Source organism: Pleurodeles waltl, chromosome 12 (assembly GCF_031143425.1).
Source record: "Pleurodeles waltl isolate 20211129_DDA chromosome 12, aPleWal1.hap1.20221129, whole genome shotgun sequence".
In the NCBI taxonomy this organism is placed as follows: Eukaryota; Metazoa; Chordata; class Amphibia; order Caudata; family Salamandridae; genus Pleurodeles; species Pleurodeles waltl.
Window position 1 is genome coordinate 64,932,167 of NC_090451.1, and position 18,987 is coordinate 64,951,153.

The 18,987-nt window shown below is 49.2% G+C and overlaps 1 protein-coding gene across 2 annotated transcripts in view; it reads right to left on the minus strand.

The window, feature by feature from the left end:
- Positions 1 to 17,284, minus strand: part of SHD (Src homology 2 domain containing transforming protein D) — a 90,034-nt gene extending 72,750 nt beyond the window's left edge. For both annotated transcript variants that reach the window (XM_069216885.1, XM_069216884.1), the window contains exons 1-2: positions 15,574 to 17,284; positions 4,923 to 5,052 (exon numbers count right to left, since the gene is read on the minus strand). In XM_069216885.1, coding sequence (XP_069072986.1) covers positions 4,923 to 5,052; positions 15,574 to 15,912 — 469 coding nt within the window. In that variant the 5' untranslated portion in view covers positions 15,913 to 17,284. The remainder of the gene's footprint in view (positions 1 to 4,922; positions 5,053 to 15,573) is intronic.
- Between the last annotated feature and the right edge of the window lie 1,703 nt (positions 17,285 to 18,987).

The window sequence follows — 18,987 nt, forward strand, 5'->3', positions numbered from 1 at the left end:
GAAGCAAGAACTTTGGCTTTATTGGATTGCGGAGCCAGTGGCCTATATTTAGATGAAACCTGGGCCAAAGAACAACAAATAACACAAATACCCAAAGAAATACCAGAACAGGTACATACTGTTGATGGGTCACTCTTGGCCTCTGGACCGGTACAATACACCACCCCTACTTTCTGTTTACAGTTCGGTAAACATCAGGAAATTCTCTCGTTTGACTTAATCTCATCACCACACCATGTCATGATCCTGGGAATTCCATGGCTTACACGGCACAATCCTTACATCAACTGGGAAACAAAAACCATTTCGTTATCCTCCCATTTTTGTCAACACCATTGCTATCCGGCCGGGGATTATTGGTCCCCAAAAAGTCTCTCAACAGCACCTGCCCAGGTGGGAGGATCCATTAATGTTCTACAGGGAGTTCCCAGACAGTATCAGGACTATATCGATGTATTCCAGAAGCCAGAAAGACCTGAATTGCCACCCCACAGAGAATACGACTGTGCCATTTCTTTAGAGCCAGACACTGTAGTTCCTTTTGGGCGGATGTACTCCCTCACCGAACCAGAGAAACAAATTCTGAAGGAGTACCTAGATGAGAATCTACAAAGTGGGTTAATAACTCCCTCCTCTTCACCCGCCGGGGCTCCTCTTTTCTTTGTACCAAAGAAAACCACAGACCTGCGTCCCTGTATCGACTTCAGAGGGTTAAACAGGATCACTATCAAAGACCGGTATCCGCTACCCCTCATCAAAGACATCTTAGAAGCAGTCAGAGGAGCCAAGAGGTTCACTAAGCTGGATCTCCGAGGAGCCTATCATCTGCTAAGAGTCAGAGAAGGTGATGAGTGGAAGACCGCCTTTAGAACACCTTTTGGTCACTACGAATATAGAGTAATGCCCTTCGGACTCACTAATGCCCCGTCCATCTTTCAAAGATTCATGGATTCTATCTTTTCTGATCTTTTGCAACAAACAGTGGTAGTGTATCTTGACGATATCCTAATTTATTCGGTTCATCCAGAGGAACATTCCAAACACGTCCGCCAAGTCTTAGAAAGAGTCCGACAACATCATTTGTTCTGTAAGCCTGAAAAATGCGAATTTGATCAGATAGAAGTGAAATATTTGGGATACTGTATAGACCAAACCGGAATTGCCATGGACTCAGACAAAGTACAGGCTATATTGAACTGGCCATCTCCTTCTTCCATCAAGGAGACTCAATGTTTTCTGGGACTAGCCAACTTCTACCGGCAGTTCATAGCAGACTTTGCCCAGAGAACCAGCTTCATTACTCAAACCCTCAAAAAGGAACACCTAAAGAAAGGTTTTTGTTGGACACCAGGCGCTGAGTCAGCTTTTCAGGACTTAAAGAAAGCCTTTAGTCAAGCCCCTATTCTTCGACACCCAGACACTAGCAAACAATTCATTGTTGTCACAGACGCCTCAGAAAGAGCCATTGGGGCTGCCTTGTTACAAAGACAAGACGATGATGACCTAGAACACCCTGTATTCTATCTATCCCACATTCTATCTGATTCTGAGCGAAACTATTCCGTGCTAGAACGCGAATTACTCGCCTTAAAGGTCGCGTGCACTGAATGGAGACACTTTTTGATGGGATCAAAGGAGCCCTTCGAAGCCCGGACCGATCATAGAAATCTACAGTGTTTAAGAAATTTCCAGTGCCAAAATAGCCGGCAAGCTCGATGGGCCTTCTTCTTCAGCCAGTATGATTTCTATATCACCTACATCCCTGGTTCTCAGAACATCCTGGCGGATGCCCTGTCCCGACGTTATCCTGGGTGCGGTGATTCCGCGGTTCAAAACTTATTTGACAACAATAAAATCATAGGGGTAGCACAGACCTTTTTAGATCAAGTTAAGTCTGAATATGCCCGTCTACACGAAACAGAACTAAAGAGGTTACGTCCACAGCTGCACATAGATCATGACTACTATTATCATGATAAGGCCCTGTTTTTACCCACTAAAACAGTGCAAATCGAAGCCTTACACATGTGCCATGATTCTCCTATTGCGGGTCATCGAGGAGTGAAAGCGACTCAAGATCTCTTGCTTCGCTCTTTCTGGTGGCCAACTCTCAAGGCTGACACTGAGGCATATGTGTTATCCTGTCCTACATGTGCTCAAGCCAAGACACCCCGAACCAGACCTGTGGGCTTACTCCGCCCATTACCTGTTCCCCCAGGCCCATGGCTTACCATATCCACCGATTTTATGTGCGCCTTACCTTCCTCAATGGGAAACCACGTCATAATGGTAACTGTGGACTCCTTCACCAAGATGGCCCACTTCACGGCCTTGAGAAAGTTACCCACGGCAAAGGAGTTAAGTCAGGTCTTTACTCAAGAAATTTTCAGGCTACATGGGCTACCCCAAGTTATTATATCAGACAGAGGTCCCCAATATATCTCCCGTTTCTGGAACCAATTCTGCAAGATCTTGGGGATCCAGGTGGCCTTGTCATCCGGGTTCCACCCTCAAACCAATGGACAAACAGAACGACTCAATCAGGGTCTCGAGCAGTACTTACGTAGCTTCTGTAACGCTACACAAAGTAATTGGGCTCCCTACTTACCGCTTGCCGAATTCTCCTATAATAACTCTCTACACAGTGCCTCTAAAGTCTCTCCTTTCTATGGCTCCTATGGTTTCCATCCCAGGGCCTTCCCAACTCCCCTGAGAGACAACTCCAACCTTCCCGCCATCTCCTCTTTCGTTCGACAGCTACGGGGTATACAGCGAATTATCCATTCTAACCTTGTGTCCACCAAGTCCCGCATGAAGACAATAGCAGATAGGAGACGCTGTGCGGCTCCTCTATATCAAGTCCATGATAAGGTCTGGCTCTCCTCTAGATTCCTACCTCTCCGACTCACCCAAAACAAATTCAAGCCCCGCTTTTATGGTCCCTTTCTCATTCTCAAGAAGATCAACCCAGTGTCCATGCGTCTTCGCCTACCTCGGACATGGAAGATCCACCCAGTATTCCATGTCTCGCAACTGAAACCTTACCGTCCTGATCTCTTTCATAGGCAGTTGCCCTGTCCCCCTCCTTTGTTGGTTGACAATGTGCCTGAATACGAAGTGCAGGAGGTCTGTGACTCTCGATTTTTCCATGGGCGCCTCCAATACCTTATTCATTGGAAGGGGTACCCTTTGAGTGAGTGTTCCTGGGAGGATGCCTCTTCGGTCCATGCTCCTCTTTTAATCCGCCGCTTTTTTCGGCTCTTCCCTCACAAACCCGGGGCCTCGGGGAGGGGGCATACTGTTACACCGCAGCGCTCGCTGCGGCCGCGGGCTCAGGTTGCCGCGGCGAGGCACGTTCATTTTGCCGCGGCCGACGCCCGGGCCGCGGTAGACGCCGAGGCAGACACCCAGGTCGCGGGGGTCGCCGCGGCTCCGGCAAGGGCCATAAAGGCTCCAGGGAGCCGGTCTGGGGGTCACGGCGCTCGCCGCTCCCCCTTTTTCAAGTTCTGCCTTAAAGGCAGACGCGGCAGAGCCTGAAACCCCGAGGGGGTTTCAGGCATGGCCGCACACAGCGCATTATGCGCTTAACATTTATTTCCCTTGCATGTATTCACCTGCCCACCACCACTTACCGATGTTCCTAGGACAAACCGAACCCTTACACTGGGGGTTCTTTATACTTGCCTTTTTTCTCTTCCCAGCATGCTTACCACTTCCTCTCTACCCAGCATGCATTGTCTAACACACATACCTAATTCATTACTGTTTTCTTTTCCCCAATCCAAGATGGCGGTGTTCTACTTCCTGTTTCCTGTTTCCTGTCCAGGGGTATTTAAGGGGATTCCAACTGCCTGTTCATTGCGTTGCAACACTCCTTGGTGATAGTCACGCTCCTATTTGATATCCTTCTGCGAATCATGTCTGTTCCTGATTTGCTTTGTTTTCCTGCCTTCCTGAACTGCGGTCCTAATACCCTGGTGTCCTCCTTTTCGTTTCAGGGAGTTCCTGTGGAGGTTTTTTACCCTACTGGGGTTTTTCCTCTGGGACTCCTTCTGGAGGGCACGGACTGTAGTGGTTCGCTCATACCAAACAGCACAGTGGCTACCGGAAGGGGTCGCCCCTACCTCGGCCAGAGCAGAACCCGTCGGAACAAGGACCGTTCCCCTACGCCTCTCCGCTGCGAGGGTAAGACCGTTGAGAACCGCGACATTGTTAGCTATGTGGGATGTGGTAGAGAACCAGACCCCATCAAACAAAGGGACATTCTGGAATCTGATTGTTGGTGATGTGGGATATTATAGAGAACCAAACCCCATCAAACAAAGGGACATTCTGGAATCTTATTGTTATCGATGTGGGATGTGGTTTGAGAATCAGACACCATCAAACAAAGAGACATTCTGGAATCTGATTGTTATCGATGTGGGATGTGGTTTGAGAATCAGACACCATCAAACAAAGAGACATTCTGGAATCTGATTGTTATCGATGTGGGATGTGGTTTGAGAATCAGACACCATCAAACAAAGGGACATTCTGGAATCTGATTGGTAGCAGGGTGGGATGTGGTAGAGAACCAGACCCCATCAAACAAAGGCACATTCTGGAATCTGATTGTTAGCTATGTGGGATGTAGTAGAGAACCACACACCACCAAACAAAGAGACATTCTGGAATCTGATTGTTAGTGATGTGGGATGTGGTTTGAGAGTCAGACGCCATCAAATAAAGGGACATTCTGGAATCGGATTGTTATCGATGTGGGATGTGGTAGAGAACCAGACCTCATCAAACAAAGGGACATTCTGGAATCGGATTGTTGGTGATGTGGGATGTGGTTTGAGAATCAGATACCATCAAACAAAGGGACATTCTCTGAAGTAACACCCCTACCGTTGACCTGTGGTCCTCTGCGCGGTTACCTGTGATCACCCGTTGGGCCTCGTAGGGTTCCATGTAGCCATTGTTCTCCAGTCTCGGTGCGTCTTCTGTCTCCTCTCTTGATCCGCGTTGTGCATCAAAAGGGTCTGAATATTCACTGTCCTCTAAGACCTGCAAAACAAGGAGATCAGTCTTAGTCCGTTTATCGCATTATCAGGATGGTAAGTAAGTCCATCATGGAAAATATGTAACAAGAGGCTTTAGACCCAGCTAAGACACCAGCAAGCAAGGAGACATTTTAGAATTCTGTATGTTAGTGATTGGACGATGGGTAAACAGAATCAGACATTTTAAGAGGACATTTTGGAATCGCTACTGTTGGTGATAGCTAGCAATGTTGGTTTTGGTAAAGAGAATGAGACATCATCTGTCAAAGGGACATTCTGGAATCTGATTGTTGGTGATGCAGGGCGGGGTAGAGAACTAGACACCATCAAACAAAGGGACATTCTGGACATTCTGGAAACCTGATTGTCGGTGATGTGGGATGTGGTAGAGAACCAGGCCCCATCAAACAAAGGGACATTCTGGAATCTGACTGTTAGCAATTTGGGATATGATAGAGAACTAGACACCATCAAATAAAGGGACATTCGGGAATCTGATTGTTAGCGTTGTGGGATATGATAGAGAACCAGACCCCATCAAACAAAGGACATTCTGGAATCTGATTGTTAGCAATTTGGGATATGATAGAGAACTAGACACCATCAAATAAAGGGACATTCGGGAATCTGATTGTTAGCGTTGTGGGATATGATAGAGAACCAGACCCCATCAAACAAAGGACATTCTGGAATCTGATTGTTAGCAATTTGGGATATGATAGAGAACTAGACACCATCAAATAAAGGGACATTCGGGAATCTGATTGTTAGCGTTGTGGGATATGATAGAGAACCAGACCCCATCAAACAAAGGACATTCTGGAATCTGATTGTTAGCAATTTGGGATATGACAGAGAACTAGACACCATCAAATAAAGGGACATTCGGGAATCTGATTGTTAGCGTTGTGGGATATGATAGAGAATCAGACCCCATCAAACAAAGGACATTCTGGAATCTGATTGTTGGTGATGCAGGGAGGGGTAGAGAACTAGACACCATCAAACAAAGGGACATTCTGGAATCTGACTGTTAGCGGTGTGGGATGTGGTAGAGAACCAGGCCCCATCAAACAAAGGGACATTTTGGAATCTGATTGTCGGTGATGTGGGATGTGGTAGAGAACCAGGCCCCATCAAACAAAACCAGGCCCCATCAAACAAAGGGATATTCTGGAATCTGATTGTTAGCGTTGTGGGATATGATAGAGAACCAGACCCCATCAAACAAAGGGACATTCTGGAATCTGATTGTTGGTGATGCAGGGCGGGGTAAAGAACTAGACACCATCAAACAAAGGGACATTCTGGAATCTGATTGATAGCGATGTGGGATGTGGTAGAGAACTAGACCCCATCAAACAAAGGGACATTCTGGAATCTTATTGTTAGTGTTGTGGGATATGACAGAGAACCAGACCCCATCAAACAAAGGGACATTCTGAAATTTGATTGTCGGTGATGTGGGATGTGGTAGAGAACCAGGCCCCATCAAACAAAACCAGGCCCCATCAAACAAAGGGACATTCTTGAATCTGATTGTTAGCGTTGTGGGATGTGGTAGAGAACCAGACACCTCCAAACAAAGGCACATTCTGGAATCGGATTGTTAGCGATGTGGGATATGATAGAGAACCAGACACCATCAAACAAAGGGACATATTGGAATCCGATTGTTAGCGATGTGGGATGTGGTAGAGAACCAGACACCTCCAAACAAAGGCACATTCTGGAATCTGATTGATAGCGATGTGGGATGTGGTAGAGAACCAGACACCACCAAACAAAGGGACATTCTTGAATCTGATTGACAGCGGTGTGGGATGTGGTAGAGAACCAGACACCTCCAAACAAAGGCACATTCTGGAATCTGATTGATAGCGATGTGGGATGTGGTAGAGAACCAGACACCACCAAACAAAGGGACATTCTGGAATCTGATTGACAGCGGTGTGGGATGTGGTAGAGAACCAGACACCTCCAAACAAAGGCACATTTTGGAATCTGATTGATAGCGATGTGGGATGTGGTGTGGGATGTGGTGGAGAACCAGAGATCGTCAAACAAAGGGGAATTCTGGAATCTGATTGTTGGTGATGTGGGATGCAGTAAGGAGAACCAGCTCAGCTAACAAAGGGGCATTCTGGAATCTGGTTGTTGGTGGTGAAGGATGGGATAGAGAACCAGACACCAATGAACAAAGGCTTATTTTAGAACGTGATAGTTGGTGACGTGGGATGGGGTAAACCCAGGTGGCAGCAAAAAAAAGGGACACTCTAGAATCTGATGGTTGGTGCTGCAGCATGGGATGGAGAACCAGAAACCATCAACAAAGGGGCATTCTGAAATCCTGACTGGTTGTGTTGTGGATTGAGTAAAGAGAACCAGGTGTCAGCAAACAAAGGGACTTGCTGGAACCCTGATTGGTGCTGCTGCTTCTGGACTGAGTAAGGTGAACCTGGTCTCATGAAACGAAGGGACATTCTAGAACCCTGTGGTTGGGACGTAGGACGTAGTAAAGGGAACTAGAAGTCAAACACGTGGAGATTCTCGAACTGTGATTGGTGGGGACTGTTGATGCGCTGAGATGATATGTTATCTTTAGAATTCGAAAGATAAGTTCTTGCCCGTTCTGCTTTGCTTAAAGGTAAGGCCAGGAGGGGCTTAACTTCAACCCAGAGCTTGGAGGAACATTCTATAAAATTACAGTAACTGAGGTCCCAACTGGGAGGGATAGGAACGAGGAATCTGGTAAATACTGACACTGCGGAGTGAGGTATATACTGGTGCGGTCAGTAACTTCTATTGTGAGGTTTCACACAGTAAATGAGGCAATGGATGTGTCCAACATCCGAATAACTCAAAATCCGACCAAAGGCACAAAGGAGTTTGAAATCCAAGCCTTTTGTTAACGAAAAGTAACCCTTGCCTTGCAACTTGGAAAGTTAAAGCAATAACGTTGAATCAGGCCAGGTAGGAAGGACAGAGTGAACCACAAGGATCTGCACTAAAGTTTCAGTGCTAGAATCTTGCATGTTTATTTTTTAGAAATGTTCTTTCAGGACTTGTTGCAGCTCCGGGACACACTGTACGTTGGGCGTAATGTTGTGAGAAATTATATTTTTTCTTCTAGATCTTTCACGTTCTGACTGTCCCATGTTCGGCGCATCAGGCGTTCCTTCCTGGCACATATCTTAGCTCCTTGAAGCTATAGCTTATGGTTCATCTGCACCACTTTTATAAAGCCTCTAGACTGGGGTCTCTCCAAAAACTCTCAGTCTTTCAGAGGGAGACTGGATTGTCAGATTCTGAGAACTTTCCCAGGCAAACAACTCCACCCGTACGCAGAAGACACCCACTGAAGTTCGCACAGGTCACCAAGAGCTGACAAGAATCATGGTGGAAGCAACCGGAGGGAGTAGGAGTTATGAGGTGTGCCCCAAGCTCCAGGGACAAATTAAGCTAGGATAAACCTATAGATCAGAGAGTGTCCTATAACAGGAGCCTTCTGGTTATTTGTTGACCTGGTTGTATGGCCCTTGGTGTGCTTTTTTTACAGCCCTGAAAGTCCAGGAAATAAGCAACTAAGAAGGCAATTAAACCAAGCATTGTCAAAGACATCCGATCAGGCGTTGGCAAGCTAATGTGATAGCTATTTATGTTTGTAATACTTTTTTTTAATTCCAAACATATGCCAAAAACAGAAAAGAAAATATACAACTGTCTAAAAGCAGCCGCCAAGTGCTTGAAATTAAAAATAAAATAAAATAAAAAGCTACCATCCCATTTTTTAAACAGAACAGTATGGGTACTTCCTAAAACGCAAGCATAGGTAGAAACACTTCGTAGTTTTAATGGACATCAAGCTAAATTGGTGCAGGAAGGTGTATCACAGGCTTTACATCACTCTAATTTAAAGGCACACTTTAAAAACATGTAGATTGTTAAAAAGAAGGATTAAAATGGAACAAAATTAGGAAGAAAAAAGCATAGGCAAAATAAATGATTTGCTCTCGAGCCCTAGCGCTGGTCAACAATGCATTTGTCGGATGTGCACGTGTGATCAGACAAAATGCAATCATTCACAGAGCAAGAAGCCTGTGGTTGAAGCTGGCTGACCCACTGTCCATCCTGTATGTTGTGATAGGCAGAAACAAAATGTGAATGACAGCTGAACAGACGTACGGATGAAGCGGACTGACCTGAAGGCCCTTTATGTACCAATGTAGGCATGCAATTGTTATTCAGGATTTTTCTATTATAGGTGGCGGCTAGACATCCAAAGTGGTCTCCAGCCCAGGCCAATAAAAATGGAAATTTAGTATCTAGTGGTGGGTTCTCGTATCACCTGAGACCACAACCGACCCAAACTCAGACTAGAGTGACACAAGACGAGGACAGAAGCCACTTGAGACTAAGGCCGTGGCAGCCGGAGTCTCAGACAACAGCCACCTGAGATCACAGCTAAGGCACCTCAGACTAGGATCATGGCCTTCTGGCTAGGTTCGGGCTATAGAAATACCATATACATACATACAGATCTAACTAAGTTATTTTAACTGCAGTCACTAAGGGCCTTATTTAGAGTTTGGCGGATGGGATACTCAGTCACAAATGTGACAGATATTCCGTCTACCTCATTACAATTTCCACATGATATAATGGAATCAATTTCCACATGATATAATGGAATCAATTTCCACATGATATAATGGAATTGTAATACGGCGGATGGGATATCCGACATGTTGGTGACAGAGTAACCCCACCAGCCAAACTCTAAATCAGGCCCTAATTTTGTCCACCCTGTTCCCACCCATTATGGAAAAAAGAATATCCTTCCACCCATGATCTTCCTCATGGAAGGTTAAGATTGCAGAACGCTTGCGCAGATAATTCCAGCTTGCGTTTTTCTCCGCAGGGTAACCTCGCTGCAGCGCCACCTGTGGTGTGATGAGAAATGAGTGCATCCAGGGACAGCCGGGAAGTAACTACAGAGTAGTGTAAATGTATTTACCTGTCTTACGGTAAACGCAACGTACTACTGCTATGTTTTCTTGCTCATGCTAACTTAGCGGACCGGGAGCACCGTCTCTGAGCTGTGGATACGCTTCATCCTGGCCCTCAAGCTGTGAACCTTGAGAACCTACTTGCTGGATTGCAACTGTTTCCATTTCTGTTACTCATCAAGGCAGCCACTAAGTCCTATGAGCTCATCTAGCCAGGTGGTTATTCACTCAGAGACTCTGGCAGACAATCAGAGTGAGTATTAAAGTATTTTCGGGGTTCCGCGCTCCGCGGGGTAGCCCGGCTCCACAGCTGGTGTAAGGCGAGCTCCTTGTCAGTAAGCTGGGATACTCACAGACTACTCATTTTTGCAATAAACGCTTTCAGACTCAGCGGAAGAGGTGAGACACGGTTTTCATCGACACTGTGGGCCTAAGCACAGCACTGGATTTATCCTGATATCACCCAGACCGACAGCTGAGACTTGTTTCTGAAGAGCCTTTGTTTTGCTTTATAGAACAAAACTTGGACCCATTCCTTCAGCAGCCATGGGGGTGGAAGAGAGAGGCTTTAGGTTTTACGGAGTCCTCCCAGCTGTCAGGACCTCCAGCCGGCTTGCCTTCTCAGCTGTCATGACTGCAAACTATTTTCCAGACAACCACTCCCTCCCCCCGAGCCGGGAGGTCAGTTACAAACATCCCTGCCAAGGAGCCTGATTGATATACTCCTCAATCCAGTTAGTCCAGTTAACTCAGACCTACCGTGGGAGCCCCGGCTGCACACTCACCTGTCCATTCAAGCTGCACACTCACCTGCCCATTCCAGCTGTACACTAACCCGTCCACTCCAGCTGCACACTCACCTGCCCATTCCAGCTGTACACTCACCTGCCCATTCAAGCTGCACACTCACCTGCCCATTCCAGCTGTACACTAACCCGTCCACTCCAGCTGCACACTCACCCGTCCACTCCAGCTGCACACTCACCTGCCCATTCCAGCTGCACACTCACCCGCCCATTCCAGCTGCGCACTCACCCGCCCATTCCAGCTGCGCACTCACCCGCCCACTCCAGCTGCACACTCACCCGTCCACTCCAGCTGCACACTCACCTGCCCATTCCAGCTGCACACTCACCCGCCCATTCAAGCTGCACACTCACCCGTCCATTCCAGCTGCACACTCACCCGTCCATTCCAGCTGCACACTCACCCGTCCATTCCAGCTGCACACTCACCTGCCCATTCAAGCTGCACACTAACCCGTCCATTCCAGCTGCACACTCACCTGTCCATTCCAGCTGCACACTCACCTGTCTATTCAAGCTGCACACTCACCTGTCCATTCCAGCTGCACACTCACCTGTCCGTTCCAGCTGCACACTAACCCGTCCGTTCCAGCTGCACACTGACCTCTCCGTTCCAGCTGTACACTCACCTGTGCTTTACAGCTGCACACTCACCCGTCCATTCCAGCTGCACTCACCCGTCCATTCCAGCTTCACAATAACCTGTTCATTCCAGCTGCACACTCACCTGTCCCGCTAGATGCACACTCACCTGTCCATTCCAGCTGCATACTCACCTGTCCATTCCAACTGCACACTCACCCGTTCATTCCAGGTGCACACTCACCCGTTCATTCCAGGTGCACACTCACCCATCCATTCCAGCTGCACACTCACCCGTCCATTCCAAGTGCACACTCACCCGTCCATTCCAGCTTCACAATAACCTGTCCATTCCAGCTGCACACTCACCTGTCCCGCTAGATGCACACTCATTTGTCAATTCCAGCTGCACACTCATCTGTCCATTCCAGCTGCACACTAACCCGTCCATTCCATCTGCACACTGACCTCTCCCTTCCAGCTGCACACTCACCTGTCCCGCTAGATGCACACTCACTTGTCCATTCCAGCTGCACACTCACCCGTCCATTCCATCTGCACACTCACCGTCCATTCCAGGTGCACACTAACCCGTCCATTTCAGCTGCACACTCACCTCTCCATTCCAGCTGCACACTCACCTGTCCATTCCATTGGCACACTCACCTGTCCATTCAAGCTGCACACTAACCTGTCCATTCAAGCTGCACACTAACCTGCCCATTCATGCTGCACACTAACCCGTTCATTCCAGCTGCACACTCACCTGCCCATTCCAGCTGCACACCAACCCGTCCATTACCGCTGCACACTCACCGTCCATTCCAGCTGCACACAAACCCGTCCATTCCAGCTGCACACAAACCCGTCCATTCACAAACCCGTCCATTCCAGCTGCACACTCACCGTCCATTCCTGCTGCACACTCACCTGCCCATTCTAGCCGCACACTCACCCGTCCATTCCTGCTGCACACTAACCTGCCCATACAAGCTGCACACTCACCTGCCCATTCCAGCCACACACTCACCTGCCATTCAAGCTGCACACTCACCTGCCATTCAAGCTGCACAATAACCTGTCCATTACAGCTGTGCGCTCACTTGTCCATTCCAGCTGCACACTCGCCTGTACATTGCAGCTGCACACTCACTTGTACATTAAAGCTGCACACTCACGTGCCTTAGGAGCTCAGTTACACACTAAAATGTCAATTCCAGAGTCACACTCACGTGGCCTGAGAGATGAGACACACATAGCCATCAATTCCGGTTGCACCCACCTGTACTGAGAAATTAGTCACATTAATTTGTCAGTCACAGTTGCACACTCACTTGTCCTGAAAGCTGAGTCACACTCTAACCTGTCAGTCACAGTTGCACCCTCCCTAACCTGCCTTGGCAGCTGAGTCATACACAAACCTGTCAGTCACATATGCACTCTAGCCTGCCTTGGGAGCTGAGTCACACACTAACATGTCAGTCACAGATGCACCCTAGCCTGCCTTGGGAGCTGAGTCATACACTAACCTGTCAGTCACAGATGCACCCAACCTAGCCTGCCTTGGGAGCTGAGTTGCACACTAACCTGTCAGTCATAGATTCACCCTACCTAGGGAGCTGAGGCACACACTAACCTGTCAGTCACAGATGCACCCTAGCCTGCCTTGGGAACTGAGTAACACACTAACCTGTCAGTCACAGATGCACCCTACCTAGCCTGCCTTGGGAGCTGAGTCACACTAACCTGTCAGTCACAGTTGCACACTCACTTGCCCTGAGAGCTGAGTTGCACACTAACCTGTCAGTCACAGATGCACCCAACCTATCCTGCCTTGGGAGCTGAGTCGTACACTAACTTCCCAGTCCCAGATTCACCCTAGCCTGCCTTGGGAGCTAAATTGCACACTAACCTGTCAGTCACAGACGCACACTCACTTGCCCTGAGAGCTGAGTCACACTCTAACCTGTCAGTCACAGACGCACCCTACCTAGCCTGCCTTGGGAGCTGAGTCACACTAACCCGTCAGTCACAGACGCACCCTAGCCTGCCTTGGGAGCTGAGTCACACTAACCTGTCAGTCATAGTTGCACACTCACTTGCCCTGAGAGCTGAGTCACACTCTAACCTGTCAGTCACAGACGCACCCTACCTAGCCTGCCTTGGGAGCTGAGTCACACTAACCCGTCAGTCACAGACGCACCCTAGCCTGCCTTGGGAGCTGAGTCACACTAACCTGTCAGTCATAGTTGCACACTCACTTGCCCTGAGAGCTGAGTCACACTCTAACCTGTCAGTCACAGACGCACCCTACCTAGCCTGCCTTGGGAGCTGAGTCACACTAACCCGTCAGTCACAGACGCACCCTAGCCTGCCTTGGGAGCTGAGTCACACTAACCTGTCAGTCATAGTTGCACACTCACTTGCCCTGAGAGCTGAGTCACACTCTAACCTGTCAGTCACAGACGCACCCTACCTAGCCTGCCTTGGGAGCTGAGTCACACTAACCCGTCAGTCACAGACGCACCCTAGCCTGCCTTGGGAGCTGAGTCACACTAACCTGTCAGTCACAGCCCACCCTAGCCTGCCTTGGGAGCTGTGTAGCACTGACGTGTTTAGTTGCACGCGCATTTGTCCCGAGAGCTCGTGCGCACACTGGCCTGTCAGTTCCAGTTCAGGCTCTCGTGCATCGGGTGAGCTCGAGCTGCATCTGTGACCACTCCCTTATAGGTCACTGGTAACACCTGCCGAAGGAGCCGAGCCACACACTAACCTCGCTGTCCACGTGCAACTCCTGCCCTGGAGGCGGAGTCACCCTTGTCCTGGGAGCTCAGTCCCAGGGGCGCACTCACGAGCCCTGCCAGCTCATGTACACAATAATCTGCCACTTTATGGCAAACTCACCCGCCGAGAGAACACCAGTTACATGATTCTGTGCCCTGGGACCTCAGTCGCACACAAACCTGTGATCTCCAGTTACACTCACTCCTGCCCTGAAAGCTCTAGTTGCACGTGTATCCTCCCTGAAAACTCTGCAATACGATAACCTGTTAGTCATAGATGTACACTTCTCTGTCCTGAGAGTTCACTCACACAGTAACCCGCCAGTCCTTGCTGCACACTCCTCTGTCCTGGGAGCTCAGTCACACAGTAACCCGTCAGTCCTTGGTGCACACTCATCGGCCCTGGGACCCGAGTCACATCCTAAACTGGCACTCCCAGTTTCACACCCATCTGTCCTGGGAGTTAAGTCACACACCAGTCTGCTAGTCATTGCTGTACGCTCCTCTGTCCTGGAAGCTCAGTCACACAGTAACCAGCCAGTCCTTGCTGCACGCTGCTCGGTCCTTGGAGCTCAGTCAGTATTATCCTGCCAGGCCTTGCTGCACACTGCTCTGTCCTAGGAGCTCAGTCAGTAGTAATCTCCAATGTCGTTCTGCACACCGCTGTGTCCTAGGAGCTCAATCAGTAGTAACCTGGTACTCCCTGTTGCACATTTCTCTGTCCTGGGAGCTCAGTCACACAGTAACCTGCTAGATCTTGCTACTCACGCATCTGCCCTGAGAGCTCACTCACACAGTAACCTGCTAGATGTTGCTGCTCATGCATCTGTCCTGGTAGCTCAGTCACACAGTAACCTGACAGTCCTTGCTGCATGCTTATCTGCCCTGAGAGCTCAGTCACGCAATAACCTGCTAGATCTTGGGGAGCCCAGTAACAGAGTAACCTGCCAGTCATTGCTGCACGCTCCTCTGTCCTGGGAGCTCAGTCACACAGTAACCCGCCAGTCCTGGCTGCACGCTCATCAGTCCTTGGAGCTCAGTCAGTAGTAACCTGCCAGGCCTTGCTGCACATTGCTCTGTCCTAGGAGCACAGTCACTAGTAATCTGACAGTCATTGTTGCACACTTGCTAGATCTTGCTGGTCATGCATCTGTCCTGGAAGTTCAGTCACAGTAACCTGACTGTCCTTGCTGCACGCTCCGCTCAGTCACTGAGTATTCTGCCAGTCTCTGCTGCACATTCCTCTGCCCTGGGAGCTCAGTCACACAGTAACCTGCCAGACCTCTTTGCACACTCATCCGGAGCTCAGTCAGCAGTAAGCTGCCAGTCCTCGTAGCTCACTCACCGGCTCGGCCCTGCCGACCGCCTCCCCTGCCGCCGCCGCCGCCAGCACTTTGCTCCTGTTCAGGTCGCTGGAGTCCACTTTGATGAGCCGGTGCTTGGGGGACACAAACCTCACTTCTGGGCCCCCCACCCTCGAGGGAGACTCGTGACCCTCCGGGGCCCCCTCCTCCCTCGGGGGGGCCTCGCAGTCCTCATAGGGGTCCTCAAAGTCCAGGCTCTTCTGGGCACGGTAGGCCTTCAGGATCTCACTCTCCGTGTAGTCGGGCTTGGGGGGCTGCGGGGGAGACCTCCTGCTCCCCAAACTCAGGTAGTCCCTCAGCCACTTGGCCATGTGCTCCATCCTCGCGACGCAGAGGTCACCGGGTCAAGAGAAGATGAGTGCAATATATGTGTATGCGTGTATATGTGTGTGGGGGCGGGAGGGGGGTGAGGATTCAAGCAGCAGCTCCCACCCCTCCGATGGCCATCCCAGTGTCACTCACAAGAGGGTGACTGACCCTCCACCCCGACACTTCTTATTAAACTGCAGTTTTCAAACACTTAAACCACTCCAGATTCTCTCAAGCGCCCAAAAGAGGTCCTGTTCAAAGGCAGCGCTGCATTCGGGGTGTAAACGCCGCAAGAAGCAGCTACAGTTTGCAGAGCAACAAATGCACCTGTTGTACAATGTCACACTCCGAGTAGACAACTCCAGTGGGCTCATGGGATTTTGATATACTGGTCGCCCGGGTGCGCCTTAAAACCGGTCCTTGTCGGTATGTAGGCGCTTTACAAACACATAAAAAGTACAAATCCTTATGGCTGAAGCAATAAGTCAATGTCTGATGTGAAAACACCACTCCGGGTGCTGAAGGAAAGGTTAGAGGGAAGTTTCTCACAGTCAGCTGTAGAAAGTGCCAAACTTAGAGTGAATCGACGTAACTCCGTGCGTCGACGACGGGTTTAATCCGGTCCCACTGGGTCTTGCAGGGTTTATTCAGAGGGTTCGCGCCCAGGCCCCGCCGGCCTTTGCCCCTGCGCAATTCCTCAAGTGCCACAACAACTCTTCCAGAACTAATTCCAGTTTCGGGGGGGGCATTCAGCAATCACCCGGCCCCGGAAGTCCAGCAGAGTGCCTAGATGAGGAAACAATGCGCGGGCTCAGCGGGTTAAAGCGCCCGCTGCGATGTAGAAGAAACCGCAGATCGGAGGCCGGCCCCGCTCTTCATCCTGCAGCGGCCCACAAACCAAAGTGCTTTAATATTCCCGCCCGCTCTCGGCGCCTTGAAATACCGTCCTGTTGGCGCTATATAAATTCTGTAAAAGTAGGCGGCCGCCTGCCAGGGGGTCCGTTTTCGCCTGGAAGTTGCAGAAAGTGATGCAGGGCTGTTGTTTCGTGCTCGGATGATGGATGGTGGATGGTGGAGGGGCGGGGGTGGCGCCGAAGATGCCTCCGGTCCCTGGAGTCACCAGGTAGCTGCAGGAGATAAGAAACGGAGCGGCGCCCGTGCAGCGCACAAAGGCGTAGGATGGAGGCTGCCCCCAGGGCCCCCGACGGGTTGGGAGGGGGAGTGAACAGCTAACGAGGGGGTGCAGCAGCTACTCTGGGGGGTCCGGACAGCGCAGCATCCCGACCGAGCTCCGGAGACAGTGGCCGCTCTTGGACCGGTGGCTGCCAATGGATGGGTGGGGAGAGGGAGGCGATGTGGGAGGGGAAGAGGGCGACAGGGGAGGGCGCGGAGGAGGAGGAGATGAAAGAGGCTGGACATGGGCGGGGGAAGGAGGCGAAGACACAGAACACACAGCGAGAGAGAGGAGAGGAAGCCGAGAGGAGGAGGAACCGAGGGAGAAGAGAGGGGGTAGGGGTTAAAAAATATAGGGGGGATCGTGAGAGGGAGGGAAGAAAAAGAAACCGAGAATAAGAACCAACAAGCATTGGGAATGCCAGTAGCTCTGTCTTTTAAATCAGTGTCTCCTAAGAAGTGATGGGTTTAGCCATTCACAAAGTCATCACGCAAGCACTCGGTCACCCTTCCTAGCACCCATGCATTCATCCACCCATTAACTCATTCTGGCATTCAGCCCCCACCCAACTACAGTAAACTTGCACACAAACTCAACGACGTACAGTAACATTACTCAACAACTTATGCAGTAACCTTGCACACCAACTCAACCACTTATGCAGTAAACTTGCACACCAACTCAGCAACTTATGCAGTAAACTTGCACACCAACTCGGCAACTTATGCAGTAAACTTGCACACCAACTCAGCAACTTATGCAGTAAACTTGCACACCAACTGAGCAACTTATGCACTAAACTTGCACACCAACTCAACCACCACTTATGCACTAAACTTTCACACCAACTCGGCAACTTATGCAGTAAACTTGCACACCAACTCAGCAACTTATGCAGTAAACTTGCACACCAACTCAACAACTTATGCAAGATATATACAAGCATTTGAAATGCAATGGGTTTCTCGTTTGCTCGAGTTAGAGCTATTAGCGTTGTACATTTCTAACTGGACTTTTCTTGCTACACAAACTGAAAATAAAAAGTAAAACAGTTGACATAAGGGAGACAATTCAAAGCACCACATCTGCTATGAGCATGAGCCCAAAGTAGAGACACACAAAGAAAAATAAGTTTGCTCGCAGTCAAAGTTATCGGCAAAAGTGTATTTATTTATGTAACAGGGTAGATGGCTAAGGCGGTAACAGAACTGCCCCAAAGAGGGACAAACCTAAAGCATTTATCAACCAAAACAAAGGATTTTTGAAAAGCAAGCCCATGAACGAGTGATAGTGATGGGCGTGGTTAAAAGCTCAGATACATAGTAACACGTTGGAAAAGCAGGGCTTGCGCTGCTATGCTCGACCTAAAAACAACTTATATAAGGTAAAAGAATATAAATATGGCAAACATGAGCTTGCAATAAATACAATTAAACATAGCTGCATGTGGCCATCTTGCAACGGTATTGTACATGGTATTTCATTGTAATCAAATTCAGCTATTTAGTTCGTGGATGTGTAAAATATTTTACATGTTTACTCAATCTTTCATCCCCTGCAAGTGTTTGCAATTTCTTGGGTGTCAAGTTTCTGCATTTTTTGTAGCATAATACTCTTGTGTATTGAAAACTTTGAACTGAGTCGCATCCATGTGTTTTTGATGGATTACGAGTGAGTTCTGGAGTCGAGACTCAAAGGAATGCAAATTCCTCAAAGGGGCTGTCACTGGGCCAAAAGCTGTTCAAAGTAGTTGGTCATCCAATCCTTGGCCTCTCTGCAAAGAGTATGGTCATATATGCCTGTTGCAACTGTGATTCTACGCAAATGTGGGTGAAGAAGATAAACAGTGGTTAAAACATTCACAAGACACATATAAAAGAAAATGCAGTGCCTAGAGGTGAGTGGGTGCATT